At 36.4% G+C, this 20,423-nt stretch overlaps 1 protein-coding gene across 1 annotated transcript; it reads left to right on the top strand.

Moving 5' to 3' along the window:
• Window positions 1–6,462: 6,462 nt before the first annotated feature.
• Window positions 6,463–18,553, top strand: LOC100377816 (uncharacterized). Its single transcript, XM_002732357.4, has 3 exons — window positions 6,463–7,135; window positions 18,009–18,197; window positions 18,369–18,553. Exons 1-3 carry the CDS (start codon window positions 6,571–6,573, stop codon window positions 18,461–18,463), a joined length of 849 nt encoding a protein of 282 aa, XP_002732403.1. The 5' UTR covers window positions 6,463–6,570; the 3' UTR covers window positions 18,464–18,553.
• Window positions 18,554–20,423: the final 1,870 nt, after the last annotated feature.

The raw sequence follows: 20,423 nt of genomic DNA, 5'->3' as shown, positions 1-20,423 counted from the left end.
TTTCCATTTAGCAGCACATTTAGTATTCATACACAAATACGTGACGTCATTTTCCCTGCCTATTCATTCCATGTCCCCAATGTGTTCAGTTGAATCATGGTAAACAAACACATGAAGTACGTTATCTTACATGAAGTACAGTAGCCCCCTCGCTAATTAAATTTTGACTCCACCCCCGACAAAAAAATAAAAGCCTTTCGTTTTTTATTTTTTGTTTTCTTTTTCTTTCTTTTTTTCTTTTTTTTTGGCGAATTTTTAAAATATTTCAGAACACCCGCCTAGTATTTTTGGACATTGTTACTCACAGTGAGACTTCATTGAATATAACAGGGTGCAATAGCGCATTTCAGTCACACTCCAGTGCATTGCGGTAATAATGAGAAACACTTGTATGTAACTGGTAATACCGCCGGGGGCGCTATGCATTCGTATTACTTCCTACAAGCCCTCCCCAAGCCATAATGTTAACAACTTATAATATACGTAAGAAATACTATATGTAAGAAGGAAATGGAATACCGAGTAAAAGTGTATCTTAATAGGCTTATATAAATAACTGCCTTTACCACAATTCTTTGAACGATGTTGTTTATGCAAATGTTGATACACTTGTGGTAGTTATTACCAAAATGGTAGGTAATTTTTAGCAATTGTTATTATGAATATATGAAGTACTATCAAAACAACACTCCTAGCAATGCTGCAAAACCAGGATTCCTGTCGCCGAATCAGGAACCCGATCACATACATGTCTTTAGTTCTTACTCGTAAATGTCGGAATATCTGTTCAAAGTTTGTGCACTATTTCGATAACAGAAGAGTACCAGTATGTAACGGGGGAAGTTTGTCGAGTTGCCTGACAGGAGTTCGTGGAAAGATTGAAAATCGATACTCAGAACATTGTCGACAATATTCACATATGTTTTGTGACCAGCCTGCTCTGAATTTCTCGCAAATGAATAATACGTTTGATTTTCTGTTAGAGTTCAACGTGTTCAAAAGTAAGTTGTGTACTCTCTATTTGATAATACGTGTGTCTTTTTTGGTCGTTGTACTTGATACTAGTAACATGAACTTATTGAAATTATTATATGCTGTATAAATAGTCACGCCGACAATGGCATGCAGTGTATACATGTAATGTCTGGAAATGACGAATCGATTAGAGTTTTCTGGAGTTTCCACTGGCAATTGGTCAAGTGTGGCTATTGTAGTCTGACGGATGCATTCTATATTCACGTTTAAAAAGGGTGGCGCTCTTATTAATGGTTAATCGGTTTAGAGGAAATTTTATTTTTCAGTTTTTGGATTATAATCACATTTTTATAACGTTTATGTTTATAGCAGCAGCATCAAACAGTGGATAATTTTACAGCCTAAATGTAGCTATTTTGAGTCAGTGATTTTAGAAATAATCGTCTTTCTTTTTCCTTGAAAAAACAAACAAAACAAGTCGTATTGCTCAATATCACAGCACTTGAAAAAGAAAAGAAGAAGAAAAATTAGCTTACCTAGTTTTTGCAAGTTTCAAGACCTGGAATGGTAACAGTTTTATATCAGAATAAATTATATTTTTATCATTAATGCTAAGGAGGCGTCGTCATCATCATCAAACTGCACAGATTTGATTGGTCGGGATGTTCAGTTGCACGCACATTAAAAAGATAATGATTCTGTCGTAAGTAAGAAATATGTGATTTATTTTTCAAGTTGGTTCTATATAGAGAATGCTAGCTATATTCACAACAGTGTTCTACGTTTCTTTTTCATAATTTTAAAAAGTGAAAATAATTTCGTTATCGCCAGGCTTTAGAAAAAGCACTTATTTTACTCAATCTTATCTCTATATTAGCGTGCTACATCTCATGACAGTGCTTGATTGTTTATTTCATAGTACTGGATGCCTGCATATAAATGTAATATGTAATACTTTTTGTGATGTATTCAAGTTTCCGTTATAGGAAAAAATGAGAAAAATAGTAGATTTTTTAAAAAATCTCTTATTATTTAACATCATATTTATTATCTTAAATGCGTGCGATGCAGTTGGCGAACATTCCACTGTAATTTACATATTTAGGTTGCGCACGGTTACTAAAAACCGTGTAACCGTGGGCTGTGCGATGACTAAAGACTATATAATTAATTTGCATACTGATATAAGCTTTATTACGTAAAAAAGTGTGTCTTCAATCGATTAGTAGAGCGATACGCCATCTTGATCAAGTACTCCTCGCAATGCGCGGAGCCCTATTCTAAAGATTATTAACGGTGTAAAAATCCAAAAACATAGAAAGAACGAACAACGAGAGACGGCAAATACCAAAATAAACTATTTTTAGAGGTTCACAGAAACTTGCATAATTTAAGCGAATATTAACACTTTCTGAAAACATATATATTGTCATAGTTACTTGGTAACTGCTGGTGATTATCCCAATTATAATTATTACACAGTCATACTCACTTTTTTAGTTTGTGACGAGAGAGAGGCCAGGGTTTTAATATGTTACACTGCGCGCCCAACTTATAATTCCATTGCGAAATAATCAAATATTGAATGCTGCATTCAATATTGAGAAATACTGATATCCTATACCAGTAATAAATTTAAATATAACCAATATTTTATAAAAAAATTCACAATCAATAAATCATGTGACATTATGAACCATTATGGAAATTGTACTTTCAATGTAGCTATTGAATGAATTTATAATTATTGAGAAAATGGACCATGTTGCATTAATGTAAACTAACGTTGGGTTTTTGGGACGTGGAAGGCGTTTTATACGAACTACTAGTAACCTACAACTGACTGTCAAGCTTAATTCTATAAATCCCCTGCAATATCCAGCTAAGCTTGCATAGTCATATCTTTTCAATCATACCTGTGAATGCCTATAGTATTCGTGCTATCGCTCCAAGCTGGGTAGTTACAACAGATCGGCACAAGACCAAACCCAGTAAGTAGTGTATGTCCTTGTTCAACTAATTATATTGCTGGTATATGCAAGGTACAAGGACCTAGTACCTTTCATGCTGGTATATTTTGTTAATGGGGTTACGCAATAATCTAATTAGTAATTAAATGTGATATAAGGCAGAATTTGCTATTACGTAAGAGGCGTTAATCGATACGAGCGTACCTGGACTTGGACCACCATATGAAGTCTATCGTGGAGAAACTCAACCACACGAGCATTATTGAGTCAGTGGTGAGGATATAAAAACGACAGAGCAGTACGTATAATCACGAAGTTTCTACAAGAGATTTTGCATATAAAGAAAACTTTCAGTTAAGCCTAATCTCACAACAAATTTACTTCCTGGATTAAAATTACAATCGATAACAAAAGATAGATTAACATTGTAAACAACATAAACAATAGTGTCCCATGATTCTTTGGTGCAATCCCTGGGCTTGGAAGGTCCCCTTTTAAAGAAATCTCGTGCGGCTATTTGACGTGTATGCAAGCGAAGAGCGGGTTACACATTTAATTAAGTTTAATTAATTTATTTAAATCTTTCTATTTTTTATTTTTCGTATATAGTATGCTGTTTGAGTCAAAACAAAAGTATAAATCACGTATTATTTCAAGTCTCATTTATTTTACAATTTAAATACACATTTCACCAAGCATTCTCTAAGATCAATGTTTATTGTAGTTAAAATTATTTTGTGAAGTCCGTACAATTGCTAATTATTACCTGGTCTGAAATATGACAAATAATAAAAAATTGGCCAGGCAATGACGTAATGGTGTTCCTGGTTAAGGTGTGCCTGAGTATATAGTCTCTACTCGTAATCCCAATCCGTAATTCAGAAGTTTTTTGGGTTATCGTACTTTGATTATGTTTTGAAATTGTTAAATTATCCATTATTTATAGACGCCTTTGTAAAAGTATGATATCAGATCTTGAAAACAAACTTATCAATATAAAATCAACTAAATCAATATACATCTACATCGGCGATTTTTACGGTGATTGTAGAAAACGATCAACAATAAATCAGTACAACGCAGTATTCATCAATAATAATTGATAACATGATTTATTCAAATTGCTTTAATTTTTTTCTTCGGTGTGTAACCATGTGTTTCATATACCACAGACTATTTTGAAATATTTGAATTCATTTGAATTCAATAGTTTGAACAATATTATAAGGTGCATAACAGTTGCCGCCAATACATATTCTGTCCGTTTCTAAAACACATATAAATTGGACACAGTAAGATTCCTCGGTTCTTCAGAAATTACGCGTAAATACAATGTTACATCTCTTTAGTCAATTAATTATTCCAATTATCGACTGTATTGTTTTAATATCCGCGACAGTTAAACGTAAATACAATATTTTAGTACGTAGCGTTGAATTTTGCATTTTTTTTTTATAAATTACGCATCCAGTTCGCCATTGCAATTTTTAGACGCAATATTACAATAATCTTTGTAACAACTACATGCGAAAAGGTCGCACTTCCCTTAAAAGAAAACATCCTAAAATAATTGGATAACCAAGTGAATGATTGTCTCAATATTGTAAAACTTTCTGGGAAAATAAAAAAACTCTAGCGCATCATTAGATACTTAATTATCAGTAAAATGTCCACCCTGTAAAACGACATACTAACATAGATTGATTTTGTTGTCAGATAGACATCGAAACCATTTCAACTTGTTTGTTAATAGATGATTATCCAGTTTATCAAAAAAACAATTATGATAGCAAGTAACAACGTACACAATAACGGTGATGTAGTAGTGAATATGTCATTCAAATGTGAAATCACGTAACATTTATTAAATCAACTAAAAATATAATTGATAATCATTATGATTATGACGTCATTTTAAATACATATAAATAGTAATTACAGACTGCAAGACAGTCAAATGTAGACTATTCTCAAAATGCATGTCGTATTTTAAAAACACATCTTCTAGGTCACGTTGCAAATAGCGATTTGTTTTCTTCGTTTAGGAATTTAGAATCGAAGTTTGACAATTATTTTATTTCCTGTGTAATGTTCTAGTTTTTTCTTTGGTCACATTAAGCCCATTCGCTGCGCACATGTTATGTGTATTTCCCATATACTATACTAGTAAGTGAGTTTGCCAGGTAACTACAACTATTTGTTTTTTTAAGTAACGTGAATTTATCTAATTAGCGCTTTCACTAATAAATCACTTCACATATGTCTCTACTGCAACCCACACTACATATACACTACATATATATGCTCGTGATTCAAACCGTGTTCCATGATTTCATATGAATATGTTGTTATCATCATATTGTACTCTAGGTGATTCCACCGGCGTTATCGTCTCATACATGTTCATTTCATCGACACCGATAGAGGGCAGTATAAATCGTACTTAGTAGTTGGTTACTTCGGTAATGCTTCATTGCGTACAAAACGATGTACACCAAGCTCAGCACCTGTCGATGTATTGCGTGTGCGCACTATTGGGTATTAGGTTATTTCAACAAACGAATAATTATTTATGTGCTGCGAAAGCAATGTTTCTAGTTTTCAATCTATCGTCATCCTAACCGGCAATTATTCAGAAAATATAACAAATAACTATGGGTACGCATGGTGTCAGCATCCTTTATTTCATGTTTTTGTCATATTACCTCAAACACTGCCAAGTGTGCATGGAATCATGGGAAGAAACGGTGTGCATTGCGGTGTGATAACTGTCATAAAGGTGATTGACAGTGTTTTCAACTCTGGAAGGACAGTTGGAATCTACCAGGTGTGCTGTTATTTGAATAACAAAAGATGTTCATAATTTACAGCTGCTAGAAAGATCACATTCTGACTGGCTCATGTGGAAACCCAGTGGTGTCCCTGAATCTGGGCCATTATGCCTATAAATTGAACAGACTGGGAACAGTTGGGGTCCATCATTTCTACTGTGTATAGCTACTGCGATATTGTGAGACAAGTTATACAGGTTTCAACCATCATTCTGTGAGACTTGTATGAACTGCTCATCGACTCCTGCTTTTAGCGGTGCCCTCTAGAATAACAGCATTCCTCTGCAAGCAAGACTCCTGTATTTCTTCGTTGTTGTGTTGTAGAAGCCATTGACTGTCATCCATTTCTACATCCTGGAATTGAAATTGAAGCTCGACAGATCATTAGGCCCTTTAGTTGTATATTCAGTTCACCCCTTTCAGTCGTGGCAATAACGTGACATGCCGCCCTCTGGCGTCGGTTTGATGCCTCCATCTCGTAAGTTAAGGTGTAATTTACTCAAACGCAGTATAGCACGAGAACTGAAAGCAGTGAACAAGGTAATAATGTACTAGTCTCAATAGTACCGGTAATGGATGTATATACAGCGTGAAATAGTGCAGTTTATTTAACGTCGATACTCCTTCCAATATGAACATTATGCGACGCGGTTTGTTTGTTTGTTTAGGAAATATAAAGACCACGTGAGGCGCTACAGGTGAGACAAGTTTACTGTCGCTTTGACTGTTCAGTGGATATATGGTTATAGTCATGTATTTATAAACTGTCGTGATATTGTGCATCACCGATAAATATGGGAGACAATCATAATAACGATCACAAAAAGGGGGCAAATGCACCGAAGAAAAAGGTGCAACAGGAAAACCAGCCACCACTACCAAACCAACTGACCGATGCTCCTCAGCCAACCCCGGGAACGGCGGTCCCGGCCACGTCTTCATCACCATCGGTACCTGCATCAACCTCAAAAACATCAGTGGCCAGCAAATGGAAAGGAGCGGCCGGTACCGCCACTAGGCGACCGTCTGTGATGGTATCTTCATCACCAAGGCCTGGAACAGCAACTGGGGATGGTCCAAAAAGGTTGTCCGTTGATTCTCGGAAACTCTCCATTGATGGCGGTAATCATCATTACACGAGACGACCATCGAGGGTCTCGGTCGTATCAGTTGACTACCCAAATAAATTACAACTGGCCCAAATAAATGCTGCCGCGGCACAGAACAATGCTGGACAACAGCCGTTTCAACCGGCAGTCGTGAAGCACAGCGAGAAAGGAATACGCGCCGCGATACCCATAATGCCAATGTGGATGGCTATAGTCTGTTGTGTACTTAACTGCGTCATACCAGGTTCAGGTAAAACATTTACGTTCATTACATCAAGGTAGATTGTCCAACTTCCCTCATGATTATTATAAAATTCCGCCATTTTTTCGAGAACCCATGACACGTATATTATAAATAAAATAATACAATGAATTATCGTATCATCATAATGTGTTAACTTTGACATTGATTTTGAGATAATTTCGCATCACTCGGTTGAAACAGGGGCACAGTTTGGTTTGAAAGACGATTAAATTGAATCAGATATAACATTAAACCCACATACAGAGAACTGATTGATTATGCGTCCATGGCAAGATGAACCACTCCATTCTGTTTTAAATGGACATCGTTGCTATGGCAACGGAATCGAAATCCATCATTACACTCAGTTTGCTACGTGACAAAAATGCAAATTAGATTATCAGTGTAGATACAGGCGAGAATTAATTTTAATAATTAATCAAAAACTGACGTAGATTTACATGATGTAATCAGCGTTTGTCATCTGGGCACCGACGCCGTCGCATTTAAGACAATATTGAAAACAAACAGCGATTAAAAAAAATGTTTTCAAGGTAAAAATAACACATGCAATTTCAAATAACGATTCTATCAGCGCCTAGACATCCATATGTTTCAGCAGGTTAAATCATACTCGATATCAAGCGATAAATGCGTGTCGGTGTACGAATTCAATGCCAATTAATATGCGTAAAAGGTTGTCATAGCAACAATACAATCGCATCGCCGCATCTCCGTTGGGCGTAATTCATGACACAGTGAGGTTACTAATGTATTAAGGCCATTATAATCATTAAAATGTGAATTGTGTACTGAGTGGTTCCCATGGCAGTGCTAGATCAATTTACTTCCAACTATAAAGATAAATGGCGGTGGTCGAAACTCAATTAATGTTTCGTCATTTTTCAAACACACGAGAGAGTGAATCGCTTCTGAAGGTGAACTCACATCATGGGTTATTCGTCTCACCTCAAACACTTGAAGAGATGTTGTTTTCCGAACTGTACAATGATTTGTTTGCTTTCGATTCCCACAATCTTAGAATGCGAGACGTGATGTATCCTTAGAATATTGGTCAATAATAAACGATAAAATTAAAATACCAAAATATAGAAGCTGTAGGAATATATAATGCTGGCATTCCCCCAACAAAATTAGAATAAACCTTAAATTTGGTTCCGAACATGCTCTACCGAATCTAAATCTTAAGTCACCAATAAACAATCCATTCAAATATATGAACTGGAACACAATTATTTCCAGTGTTTGGATTATGTCCTTTGCCGGGCTGACAAACTCTGAATACAAGAAAGCGATAGTCATCCTCCGTCTGAAAGTCTTGACATATCTCAAAAACTGAACCAAATGAACCTTCTCGGCGGGGCAGGTTATTGAGAAAGAAAACCCCATTAAATTGTAATGTAATCATAGCCGCGTATTTAATATCGATCGATAAATGCAGTCACCAATTCATGTATTGAGTGTAAGTGTAAACAATAAAAACGTCACGATACGGAAATTAACTTCGATGGCATTTCGGATTTAATAGGAATGTGACGTAGCTATGTGACCATAACAGCTTATTTGCGTAATTGTTCTTTCGAAATCAAACTTCACTGGTCAGTGTGTCACCGTGGGCGGCGCTCGGCCGTTTCTATTTTCAGTCGATAACACTCCAGTTTTTGTTCACATAACAATTTTAAAATGAGCGCGAAACTTCACTTGCACAAAAGAGAAGTTCGACTGTGGAAGACATATCACGAACATAAATGGTATAAACATCCTCGAATTACTTTATCACTCAAAACGTTGTTCGACTGATGTAACAATAACCTTGAAGAGGAATTGTGCGATAAACGACGTATATTGGCTTACAGTAGCTTTACTGTGTGTACATTGCGAGCCAACAAGTGTAAATAATTATGAAAAATGACGTAAATGTAACAAAACAGAAATAACAACATACAAATCAAGTGATTTATGATAAAATAAACGCCATCGAGATACCAAGTTGCGTACCCATACAGGTATTCGACAAATACTCGTTAAACATATGGCCAAGAATTCACTTTGCAATTATTATTCCCAAAATACTGAACTATGAATAATATAGTATAAGAAAAAAACGCGTAATACCTCGGAATTGTTTGTAAAATACCGCCTGTGGCCGAGACTTATTCTGGGTGCTGTAAACACGCCACCAACGGCGATAATCATTGGACGTTTTGAGAATGGGGTCCCATCATGAGATACTTACGATGCATGTAAACACGGTTACTAAAAAAAGAAAACTACACTGTGAATGTCCATGCCTGAATAAACAGTCACGTGACATAGTACTGGAGTGTCTACATTCAAATGCAAGGAAGCTTCGTTTACGGCAGTTGCAACGTGCAGTAACAATCACTGCATATGCATTTTGTTGGTTTTATATTAAATATTGTTATGTTTTCTGTGAACGCCACATTTTTAGTTGATGGTAAATCATAGCCCAATTTGATCTGCAGTATGGAGTATTAAACAACAATAATAAAAATAATATAGATTGCATCTTTAAAGTTTAAATTTCTGGTCGACATTAGCAATGTGCTGTGCGTTCAGAATAACAAGGCAACACTGGTTCAGCATCAGGCAGCACAGATTAAATTAAATCAGTGAAATAACAAATATGTAGTACAATACCATATATACTGACGTCGTGCGAAAAAAAGAGGACTTGTAATTTCATCTCCGTGCGTCCGTCCAATCCTGTATCTCAGATATGCCTAGGCCGATTTCATTCAAACTTCACACACATCATAGCATCATATCACAGTCACTTGGGGGCTGAAAATCAATAAATACTAATTTTCAACAAAAAAATCATCTGCTATACGTATATAAATAAACAAGTTGTGAAACACGGCACCTAGTAAATCGACACCCTGTCGGTTTCAAATGTCGATTTCTTACCTTAAAATGCGAAACAAAAAATTTAGAGGGGATCAGGTGTTACGTTAATAACCATTGTTCATAATCGTTAACTTGGTTTTATTCAAAACTGCACAAATTCCGCGTTTTCTGATGATATCCGACGATTTCATGAACGAAAATGGCCAGCAGCCAGAATCAAGGGGGATTCGCACAGAGTTCTGGGTAAATCAAGGAAATACTCGCTGTTACGGCACGCCTGATTGGCTGAAAATGAGTATGCGCACTTGATTTACCCAGAACTCTGTGCGAATCCCCCTTGATTCTGGCTGCTGGCCATTTTCGTTCATGAAATCGTCGGATATCATCAGAAAACGCGGGATTTGTGCAGTTTTGAATAAAACCAAGTTAGCGATTATGAACAATGGTTATTAACGTAACACCTGATCCCCTCTAAAAATTTTGTTTCGCATTTTAAGGTATGAAATCGACATTTGAAACCGATAGGGTGTCGATTTACTAGGTGCCGTGTTTCACAACTTGTTTATTTATATACGTATAGCGGATGATTTTTTTATTGAAAATTACTATTTATTGATTTTCAGCCCCCAAGTGACTGTGCATCATATGCACACGCATTTGTTTCATGATAAATTAAAGATGGCCGAATGGCGTCCATTTCAGTGTTAAAAATTCACCAAAAAACCAGCATTTCTGCCATTCCGAAACTGGATCTTGGTCGTGAATTGATGCAGGTCATTTTTTCCCACATTTGATTCAAAATAGCTGCCATTTTGTTTTTAGCGAATGCTATTTTTGGAGCCATACTGCTATCGTGGCTTGATTGATCATGTTCAAACTTTACAAATGTGCATCATGTAATACATTTGTACATGCATCTGTTTCAGAAACTGATTCAAGATGGATGATCGTCATTTTCGTGCTAGAAATGCATCATGAATGTCATAGACCGAGTAAAGAAATCGCACAAACAAACTGGCCCCACGTTATACCGTTTCTGTCACATGAGTGTAAATAGTTATTTGACACTAAGGTTGACATTCACTAAAAATTGGACAGGGACTTGTCATTGACAAAGAAAGCATGTCAACTTGAAGCTACTATATTATGTAAATTATGGTTGTATAACGTCGTGAGAAAACATTAATTTGGCGTCAGTTTGTCCGATGTTACTTAATATATTTTTTTAACTCTAATGAAATGGGAAACACAAATGTAGTTGAGACATCAGTAAACGATAATGTCCCATACCGTCGAAAAGACTAGTCCATCCAGTCATACGCACGATCGCATGGCGCCAGAACTTTGACGCCAACTGCTCTCCAAAGTCATGCAAGATGCAATAATGTTGTCGCTTTATATAAATACGTGAAAGTCACGAGTCAAAGTGAATGGCCACACGGCGCACTGGGAAATAAAAGCGAAGATAACAATATTGCTCTGGAGTGTCACTGACAGCAACAAAACGAAGTGATTATCCGAGTATTGTGGACCTTTCATGATATAAATTTCACTAACCCTAACCGAAAATCATCAACAAGTAAAAGTATAGAGTAGCGGTAAATTTGATCATATACTATAGTTGCCATCAGCGGACAATGAGAGAAATGATGAAACACTCCCGCCAACAAGATGGTATGAGTAGACTGTTTGTTATGTGGCCGTGCTAAAAAGAGAATATTTTTTATTATTTGTAAAATATTCAAGTTTGTACAAATAATTCATGATGATAAAATAGAGCAACGAGTATGGAAAAGTTCGGATTATTTAGAGATCAATTGCAAACCAAATATTCAGAATGTATTGAATAAAAAGCAAACCTACATATTAGTATTTTGCCGATACGGTCGCTGTGTCTGGGGTGATGGAAGACTAACCTGATTTTAAATTCTCAAAAAATGATGATGACGGTGAATATTACGTACTTGTTCAGTTGCGACACTCACATTATCCGCATCCTTTTTTTTGAATGTCAAGGTTCCAATGCGAAGTATTAAACAGCGGACATGGATAATACCCTGGAATTAGATAGATAGATTAGAAAAGGGTATTACTGATTAGACCCTGGACGTTGATGACGTTATATGACAACCAGAGGGAACATATGCTATATAATAGTATTCTTTCAAACCCGATTAGTGGTCTGATCTTCCGGCTGGTGAGACTTGAAGTACAACCGTTTTAATAAGTCGCGCCCTCAATCGACGGGCGTTTTTAATGACGTACATGTGTGAACCGGTCACATTCTATATAGCGTCCGATAATGTACTATGGTCGCCTGTCAATAAAAATAACCCCTTTTAGACGTTCGCTATATTTTAATGACGAACGACTAAATGACCAGAAGAGTTGTATGTTTAAACGACATGTTCATAGTTATCTATGATCTATCTACGTCATACTGTATGTACAGTCTTGGAAGCATCATGGGAAATTAATCCGCATAACCTGTTTTACTCTGATAACAATGTGTATCCCCTTGTTCGCCCACGTAGTCTGAAATACTATGCACAGCGATCGACTCGATTCAAAGCATACACACACATATTTAAATACTGAACTTAGATGTAGGCCATTTTGTATCATAATCCAGCAGAGGTTATCTTACCGATTATGCGTCTCCAGCTGCAACTGAAGCATCGATGACACACGACTAAGACGTGTGTTTTCCAATTATTTTGTATTCAGGAAAATGGGAGTTTGTCTGTGATTCTGGCATGCATCAACCATAGTATTTTGATTATGGTACACATAGTACAATGCTTCGGGGGAGTTGGGTCCATTTTTTTGTCAAACAGTTGTATATCTAGCTACCAGTGCAAAACATGCTCACACCGGAACTCGGAACACATACGAAATATTACTATAACCTGTAAGCCGTCTTTTTGTACAAGAATGTCGGTTGTATGCTTCCCATATATACTAGTACATTACAATATATTGCTAATATATGTGCGTGTTACATGTACACAGAGCTACCGTATCCCGCACATACTTTTTATTTACTTCCCAACAGCGCCACATGGCTGCCACTTACATATAGGCATAATTCACAAACACAAAATTAAAATATATGATCTATAAAACAATTTACATACGGATTTGCAGTTATGCAATTAACCAGATATGCAGAATGTTTTAAAGTTGATCGCAGTGTCATTCAAATATCTGATCCAGAGCTATTACTAAATTGATTAAAAATTTTGCTGCGCGCCTAATAAAACCATCTTTGTAATATCCACTCGGTCACAAGAGACATTCAAATACGGTCTATGCTGTCTATAGCTGAATATCGAAGGACACACAATCCGTAGGAGCCTGTCCCATCAACTGAGTCAAAATAAGAAAGAAGGCAGTTGCGCACGTCGTAAATCTAAAAGTTGAATGATTTGATAAGCAATTTGCAATCGCAATAACACAATATGAATGTTATCTGTAAAATCCAAGTTTATGGTCCAAGTACCCGAGAACACTTTGAATTGATTTAATACGGTATGCCTGACTGTCAGGAATAGAGTTACAGTATTTCAATATTGGGTGTACCATGGTCATAGCAAGTGCGCGGAGAGACACTATATTTTCTATCATGGTTGACTTAAAACTAACCACCAGACTGGCTTTATCTACAATTGTATCAACATGGTGAATAAGGTTGAGTTTTGAGTCTATTATGCCAACTAAATCTTGTATGCAAGACACTTGATCAATATTGCAACTGTGAACGTGATAGTCATACGATTTCTTTTTCAAAGGGCAGTCACGTCGCGACGTGTTCGATATGGGACTCGTAGCGACGTATACAACGCGTGTAAAATACATTGTTTATTTAAATGCAATTCGAACACGCTCTGCGTGACGACCACCGCCCTTGTGATAGTATTTTACATTTCGTGGAATTAAATGGCAGTTCTCATTACTCTTAATTTACCTGAACAACTTTGAGTCATCAGCAAACAAGATAGTTGGTCAGGTAGAGCTAGAGTTTAGAACCTTGTTGTACACCTGGTGTTCTGAGTCGTTACAGTAGTACATAATGATGTAACACGTTGTTCATTTTTTATTAGCAAGGTAGCTCTATAACCAAGTCGGAATATTAGAATCGATGCCAGGGAATTGTAATTTATGAATTAACAAAGATGGCCCACTTTGTCGCAGACCTTGCTATAATCTGTTTAAATGACATCGAGCTGCTGCTTATCATCTAAGGCAGCAGAATTGGAACATTGAACGATGACGATAAATGTATGTTCACTGACGATTAGAAAACTCACGTTGGAATATATAATGTCCCTGACTAGTCATTCAAAAACTTTACCTATGTAGACGACAGGGAGACTTGTCTGTACAGCCAACTCTCTCCGATTTATTGAGAGGCTTTGAATTTGACAATTTCCAGATGCTAGGAAAACACCCCTGAGGAAGCGCCGGAAATGCCGGAACTGTGAAATCATGTATACAGTCACATGGTTGCTAAGGTCACCGCAGCCTTGGGCTTTCTGGACATCTAAATTTAGACAGATAAATGTGCTCAGTGTAAATTTTTAATTTTGGAATAATAATAAAGTAAAATAAGGTACGTGTAAAGTCGAATAATTAAACACACAGTTAGTCTCAATGAAAACAGAACTGGGCACTAAAAGGTTCAGTCTAGCTCTCTAGTTCAAAAGCTATACAGTCATCGTGGAAATTCACGGGTGGTGGAGAACCTTGACCTTGCTATGACCAGCAATCAAAAGAGTTTATCATTGGACATAATATTTTTTTTTAATTTGACCTTTTGTTTCAAAACACGGCAACATTATATTAAATTGAAAAAAATACGTTTCTTGCACCTAAATCCATATGTTTCTTCTCTCTCTGAGGGCAGTGATCAAATCTATGTCGTACCAAACGAGGAATCCACGATTAGGTCTATAGAAACGAATAAAATGCTTGATAAGTGCAGTAATTAAGTCATAAAATAAATCAACCGCCATTTTGATCTGCAAACCACCCTGAATACACCACGGCAATAATTCAAGTAAATCAAAATCTGCTTTCTTTCAAAATTGTGAATAGGTCTATTATCCTTGCAAGTTACTGGTATGGTCTTGCGGAGATGCTGGATTGTTCGAGTTACGAACATAGTTAAAAAAAGGACCACGCCCACTTTTGGCAAACCACGCCCAAATTGTAACTCGAACATTAATTAACAGTTAACGAAACTTCGAGTTACGGGTAACATAGATTTATTGCTTTGTTTAACGTTCAATTAGTAACTCGAATTTTCGTTATCTGTTAACCGAACTTCGAATAACGGGAAATATAAAACGTTAAGCGAAACAAAAATTATATGTTGCCCGTAACTCAAAGTTCGGTTAACTGTTACTTGAACATCGAGTTACAATTTGAACGTGTTTCGCAAAAGTGGACGTGGTTTCTGAAATATGGGCGTGGTTATTTTTGTCTCGCGTATATACTAGTAGTTGCCGTTCCTGGTTGTTATACTGCCCTCAACGGTATGTGTTATTATACTCAAGCTGTAGTTCAACAACAAAAGACTGGAACCGAGTCTACCATCCCAGCTGCTTCGACTATCAACTAAATATACATTACGTTTTCACCAACAAGTGGCTGATCTTCTCGTGACGAAATCACGGTGGACCATCAGTTAAAACTTCTGTAATAAAACATCACTAGTATTTCGGAATCAACTGAATAAAGTATAGAAAAAAAAAACATAACAAGAAGCGGCTAACCGTGACAGATTTAATGAGTGACGTATTTCCAATTTCCTCTCGTCATGGCAACGCATCCGCCCTCCGGTGTCAGTAGTGATGAGGACAATGAAGTGAGTCGCTCAGTGCACTTGTTGTCTTCGTAGCAACTAATTAGCCTCTCTGGTATGATGTATTAGAAGATTAGCCACTCACTTTGACTTCGAGATGTACTCGTTAATGGGAATAAATTCCCTGAAAAAGTCAGTCTTCCCATCTAATGTAGACAATAATTTCTATAATCCAGTCGTCGTGCTGCGTCCTGTTCGATATGGGACTCATAGCGACGTATACAACGAGTGTAAAATACTTTGTTTATTCACATGAAATTTGAAAACGCGCTACGCGACGACCACCGTAGTAGAACGCCGCCGTCAGTTTAAGGCCAGCACCCATTTTCAGGTGTATTCTGTAAAGTTTATGTCTAGCAATCGATGTGACGTTCGCTATAGAAGTAAAGAAAACGTGTGAAACGAAATTTTAGTCTTAAACAAATTTATGGATACGATCACAGAAGTTTGTGTCGAAGCCCAGCGAACCCATACACATTCTTACTGGCAAGGAGTATATGCCATCGTACCGTCGACTGTATTGAGGGCGATGTGATACATTCTTACCGCGATGGCCAAAGTAATGTCACGGTATAAAACACCAATTTATCGACACGTGCGTATACAAAGGGTCTAAAATACTTTTCTGGATTACACATGCTCTCTCTTTATATTGTTTCAGAGTGATTTAACGATTATATGATGACGTAAATTATATGTAAATATTGCACCAAATAAGGTCATATCCATAAAAAGATGGCGTATGTTACTAGTAATCCGGGAGTGAAATTGATAATGTGCATTTAGTGATGGAAATATATTACAATACCCGGCCCCCATTACTCAACTATAGGAGATTAATCGTGAAAGACGAATTCTGGATAGAGGGAAATTCAATACTATTTTCAATCTCCTACAAGCCAACTTAATAAGTCTTTCCCTTGACGCTTCGTTTATTTCCATGGAAAGAAATAATCGAATTTCATTAATACTAAATTACCAGATTTTACTCGAAAATTGAAAAGGAATTAGGTGTTCAGGGAGGATAATTTAAAGTTTCAGCCGAGAAGCACGTGCGTTCACGACCCAAGTGTTACCAGCAATGTACGATGTAACTGATACTAGGGTGATCAAGATGCAGATATTGACCAATCACCATTATGCACACATTGTAGGGAAATGTATTTTAATTCCACTTATTCTATCATTTTAAATCTATATTCTGGAATAACTTTTTAGAATCTTATTTGGAAATTTTTCGCTTGCTGTAATTTACACCCACTGTAATGGTAAACGTTATTTGTGTATTAACGTTATAAACGCCAAACCCTGTATTTGCTATATCAAAATCATTCCGAGCTAACATTGACAGAGAGAAATGAAACACATCGTCATACAAGTTGAATGAAATATTAAAACAGGAATTACTCGATACAGTTGTGTATGTCTAATAAAACGTAATTACGCGAGAATAATCCGCTGTTCCAATTGTTGCAATTTACATCGTTTTTTTAACAACCTTGCTATACATCGAGCAATATTGCTTATCAATTTATCAAGCTGAAATATATTAAATATTGCAAAAATGTGTCATTGTCCCATACTAAGCGGCGCCTCGCATTGCACTAAACATAAAAATATAAAAACATTAAAAACAGAAATAAAGTTTGAAAAAGGATGATAAAAATAAACCGCGAGTGTCACTATGAATCACAAGAATATTTAACGATGATAACGACGTCGTACGTACGTACGCCGTATAATAAAAAAATAAAAAACATTTTTAGTAAATTATTTCAATATGTATATGAAACAAGCAAAATTAGAAAACCATAAACTTTATGTTCGTGAAAAAAGTGGTTACTGAAAAATCTGTATAAAAATAAGCATGCGAGCCGCCTTAAACTCTTCCATATACGATCGATGTGCTCGAGAATTCTCGATTTTATCTCAAAATGAATACGTATATCGGACGTGACACACGAAGTCAGTGAATACGACCTTTGAATAATTGATCGTTCTATGCATACATACATACATACACAAACAGACATCCAAGGTCGAATTGTCAGGTTTAACCATAATCACACTGAAACAATATTATGTGACAATTTAATTTAATTTAAAAACAATGTATTGCAGGCACGGTTGTTTCCGGCGTGACATTATTCTGCTGTAGCAGTCCGCAAGATAACAGCAAGAAAGATGAGTTGACCGATCAGTTATGTACTAATATATGGGTGGGGATATCACAGTTGATGACAATAACATTTCTGCTTGTTGGTTGGTTCTGGAGCATCGCATGGGGTATACTCATGATACAAATTGCACGTAAGTATTCATAATATGTTATAATTGTTTTCAAATCACGATCTAACTAGGTAGGCCGAATTACTCGTACAATGTATATATGGAGCAAGGCCTGTCCAAACCCCTCAAGCCATTGATGAATCACTGGCGTTACAAATACATTAATATAATACATGCATGTTTCGTCAACAGAAGCACATAAACGTGTGAAGAAACAAGAGAAGGAAATCCAGACAGCTTTAACGGTGGCCAACGCCTTCATGAGTAACGCCCATAACGCGTTCTAACCCATTATTGTTTCAAAGGCGACAAGAATAAAGGGCGGCAGTCGTCGTGCCGCGTCCTGTTCGTTATGGGACTCGTAACGACGTATACAACGCGTGTAAAATACATTGTTTATTTACATGAAATTCGAACACGCGCTGCGCGACGACCACCGCGCTTTAATACATGATGCGCGTTTCCACCAAGAACTGCAGCCGAGACTGATGGACGTGATGGTTCAGCGAATAGAATAGTCAATCTTGGCCAAGACTAATTTGGGGCCATCTAGGTCACGCTTTTCATGTTGTGATATAAATACTATTACTCCATATATTTGAAGGAGAATACATTCCACCGCATACTACCACGAGAACTCTATCGTATATTAAGCACTTTGGTTGTAAAGTGAATGTCAGATAAAGTTATCTCTGTAGATATGTTCAGCATTCCAGTAACGATTCCAAGGAGTATTTAATGTATTAATGCTGAGACGTAAAGTTAGTTTACTCCAGTCGAAAGTGTCATAAAATAACGCTGTTTCAGCGAGGGCACGCGCGGAAAATGAAACGAGCGCCCTCAATAATAATATTATCACCATATACATTATTGGCAATATTTCGGAGAATTCGTCCCAGTTTGAAGAGATGTCGTGAACAAGCATTCGTGATAATTGTCATGACAACAGCTAGTTTATACTATCACAAATCTGCAATGCCGTCCGTTTGTTTGTAGCTGAACTGTTTTCTCAACAAACCAAATCGTGTAAACACATTATGATTAGAATCAGTTTAAATAGTTATGTAACGTTTTATTACTAAATAGATTATGCAAATTATTATAAAAGAGAAAGTCAAATGTCATGGTGTGACAGCATCCCGAACACATACTCAAGGAAATGATGCATTGGTTTATCATGATGTAATTGAAAAAGAAATTATGTCAAAGAAAGCTGAATTAAGTGGCATGCACATTTTGCAGATTTATGACCCCCACCTCTAGAATATAAACATTAAAATGTGCTAAAGAAGAATATGAATTCCTGCCCTGCCCTTTCTACACATTTCATTTGGAGAGTACTTGGGGTTCTTATCTCTTAGGCAAACATACCTACAATGTAACTGACAAAGGGAATAAATTCAATTGTACACATGGGTTGTGGTTTACGTAGTATCCTAGGTGTGGCCTGTACTATATTTTGTTAAATCTGTTAAGTGAGTTTTAAGTTACACATGAAACATGTATATACGCAAGAGCACCTATGTACGAAGTATCATTAAAATTTGATGAGTGGTTGTTGAAATACCAGTACAAGTGGAAGAGCTTACAAATTGGCTAATTTTTGTAAATTAGGTGATTAATTGGATTTCAATCAGAATACATGTATTACTAAATATCAGAAAGTTGCTTAATATTTTAGACCTGATTAGGAATACACGTATGGCCACAGTGCCTATATGACAAAGTTTAATTGAAATGTGACTGGTTCTCACATGTAAAACAGTTACAAATTTGGAATACTTTATGTAAATTTGATGATGAATAAGCACAAATTTGAACACTAAAACTAATTGCGCTTGGGTCATTTAAACTTTATACTAGACACCTGGGTAGACTTTAGTTTATTGGTGGTATGCACGTGTTTTCAGTTAATTCGACTTTCTGTAGATAATCTTCACACAATTGTATTCGCAATAAACATCACTGGTGTATAATTCAGTCACTAAAAGCTGATGAAAATAAACTACCAAAACTTGATGGCATCTGTTTGCAATGATGAGACTTGAATTCCATTACTAGGGTCATAAACTGTACATTGACCTTCAAATCTGTGTAATGTTTTTTTCAATGTACATGCACCTATATACCAAATTTGGTCTGAAGCTGAATCTTGGCTAACTAGGAAATTCACACCAACAAATCCAGTCCACACATTATTTCAGAACATCTCTGTACTGGATTTAATTGATATCCACCGAACGGTTC

The sequence above is a fragment of the Saccoglossus kowalevskii genome, chromosome 2 (genome assembly GCF_978046115.1).
Source record: "Saccoglossus kowalevskii chromosome 2, keSacKowa6.1, whole genome shotgun sequence".
In the NCBI taxonomy this organism is placed as follows: Eukaryota; Metazoa; Hemichordata; class Enteropneusta; family Harrimaniidae; genus Saccoglossus; species Saccoglossus kowalevskii.
Note: the sequence above shows the minus strand (reverse complement) of the source record. Positions and strands in the feature narration are given on the sequence as shown.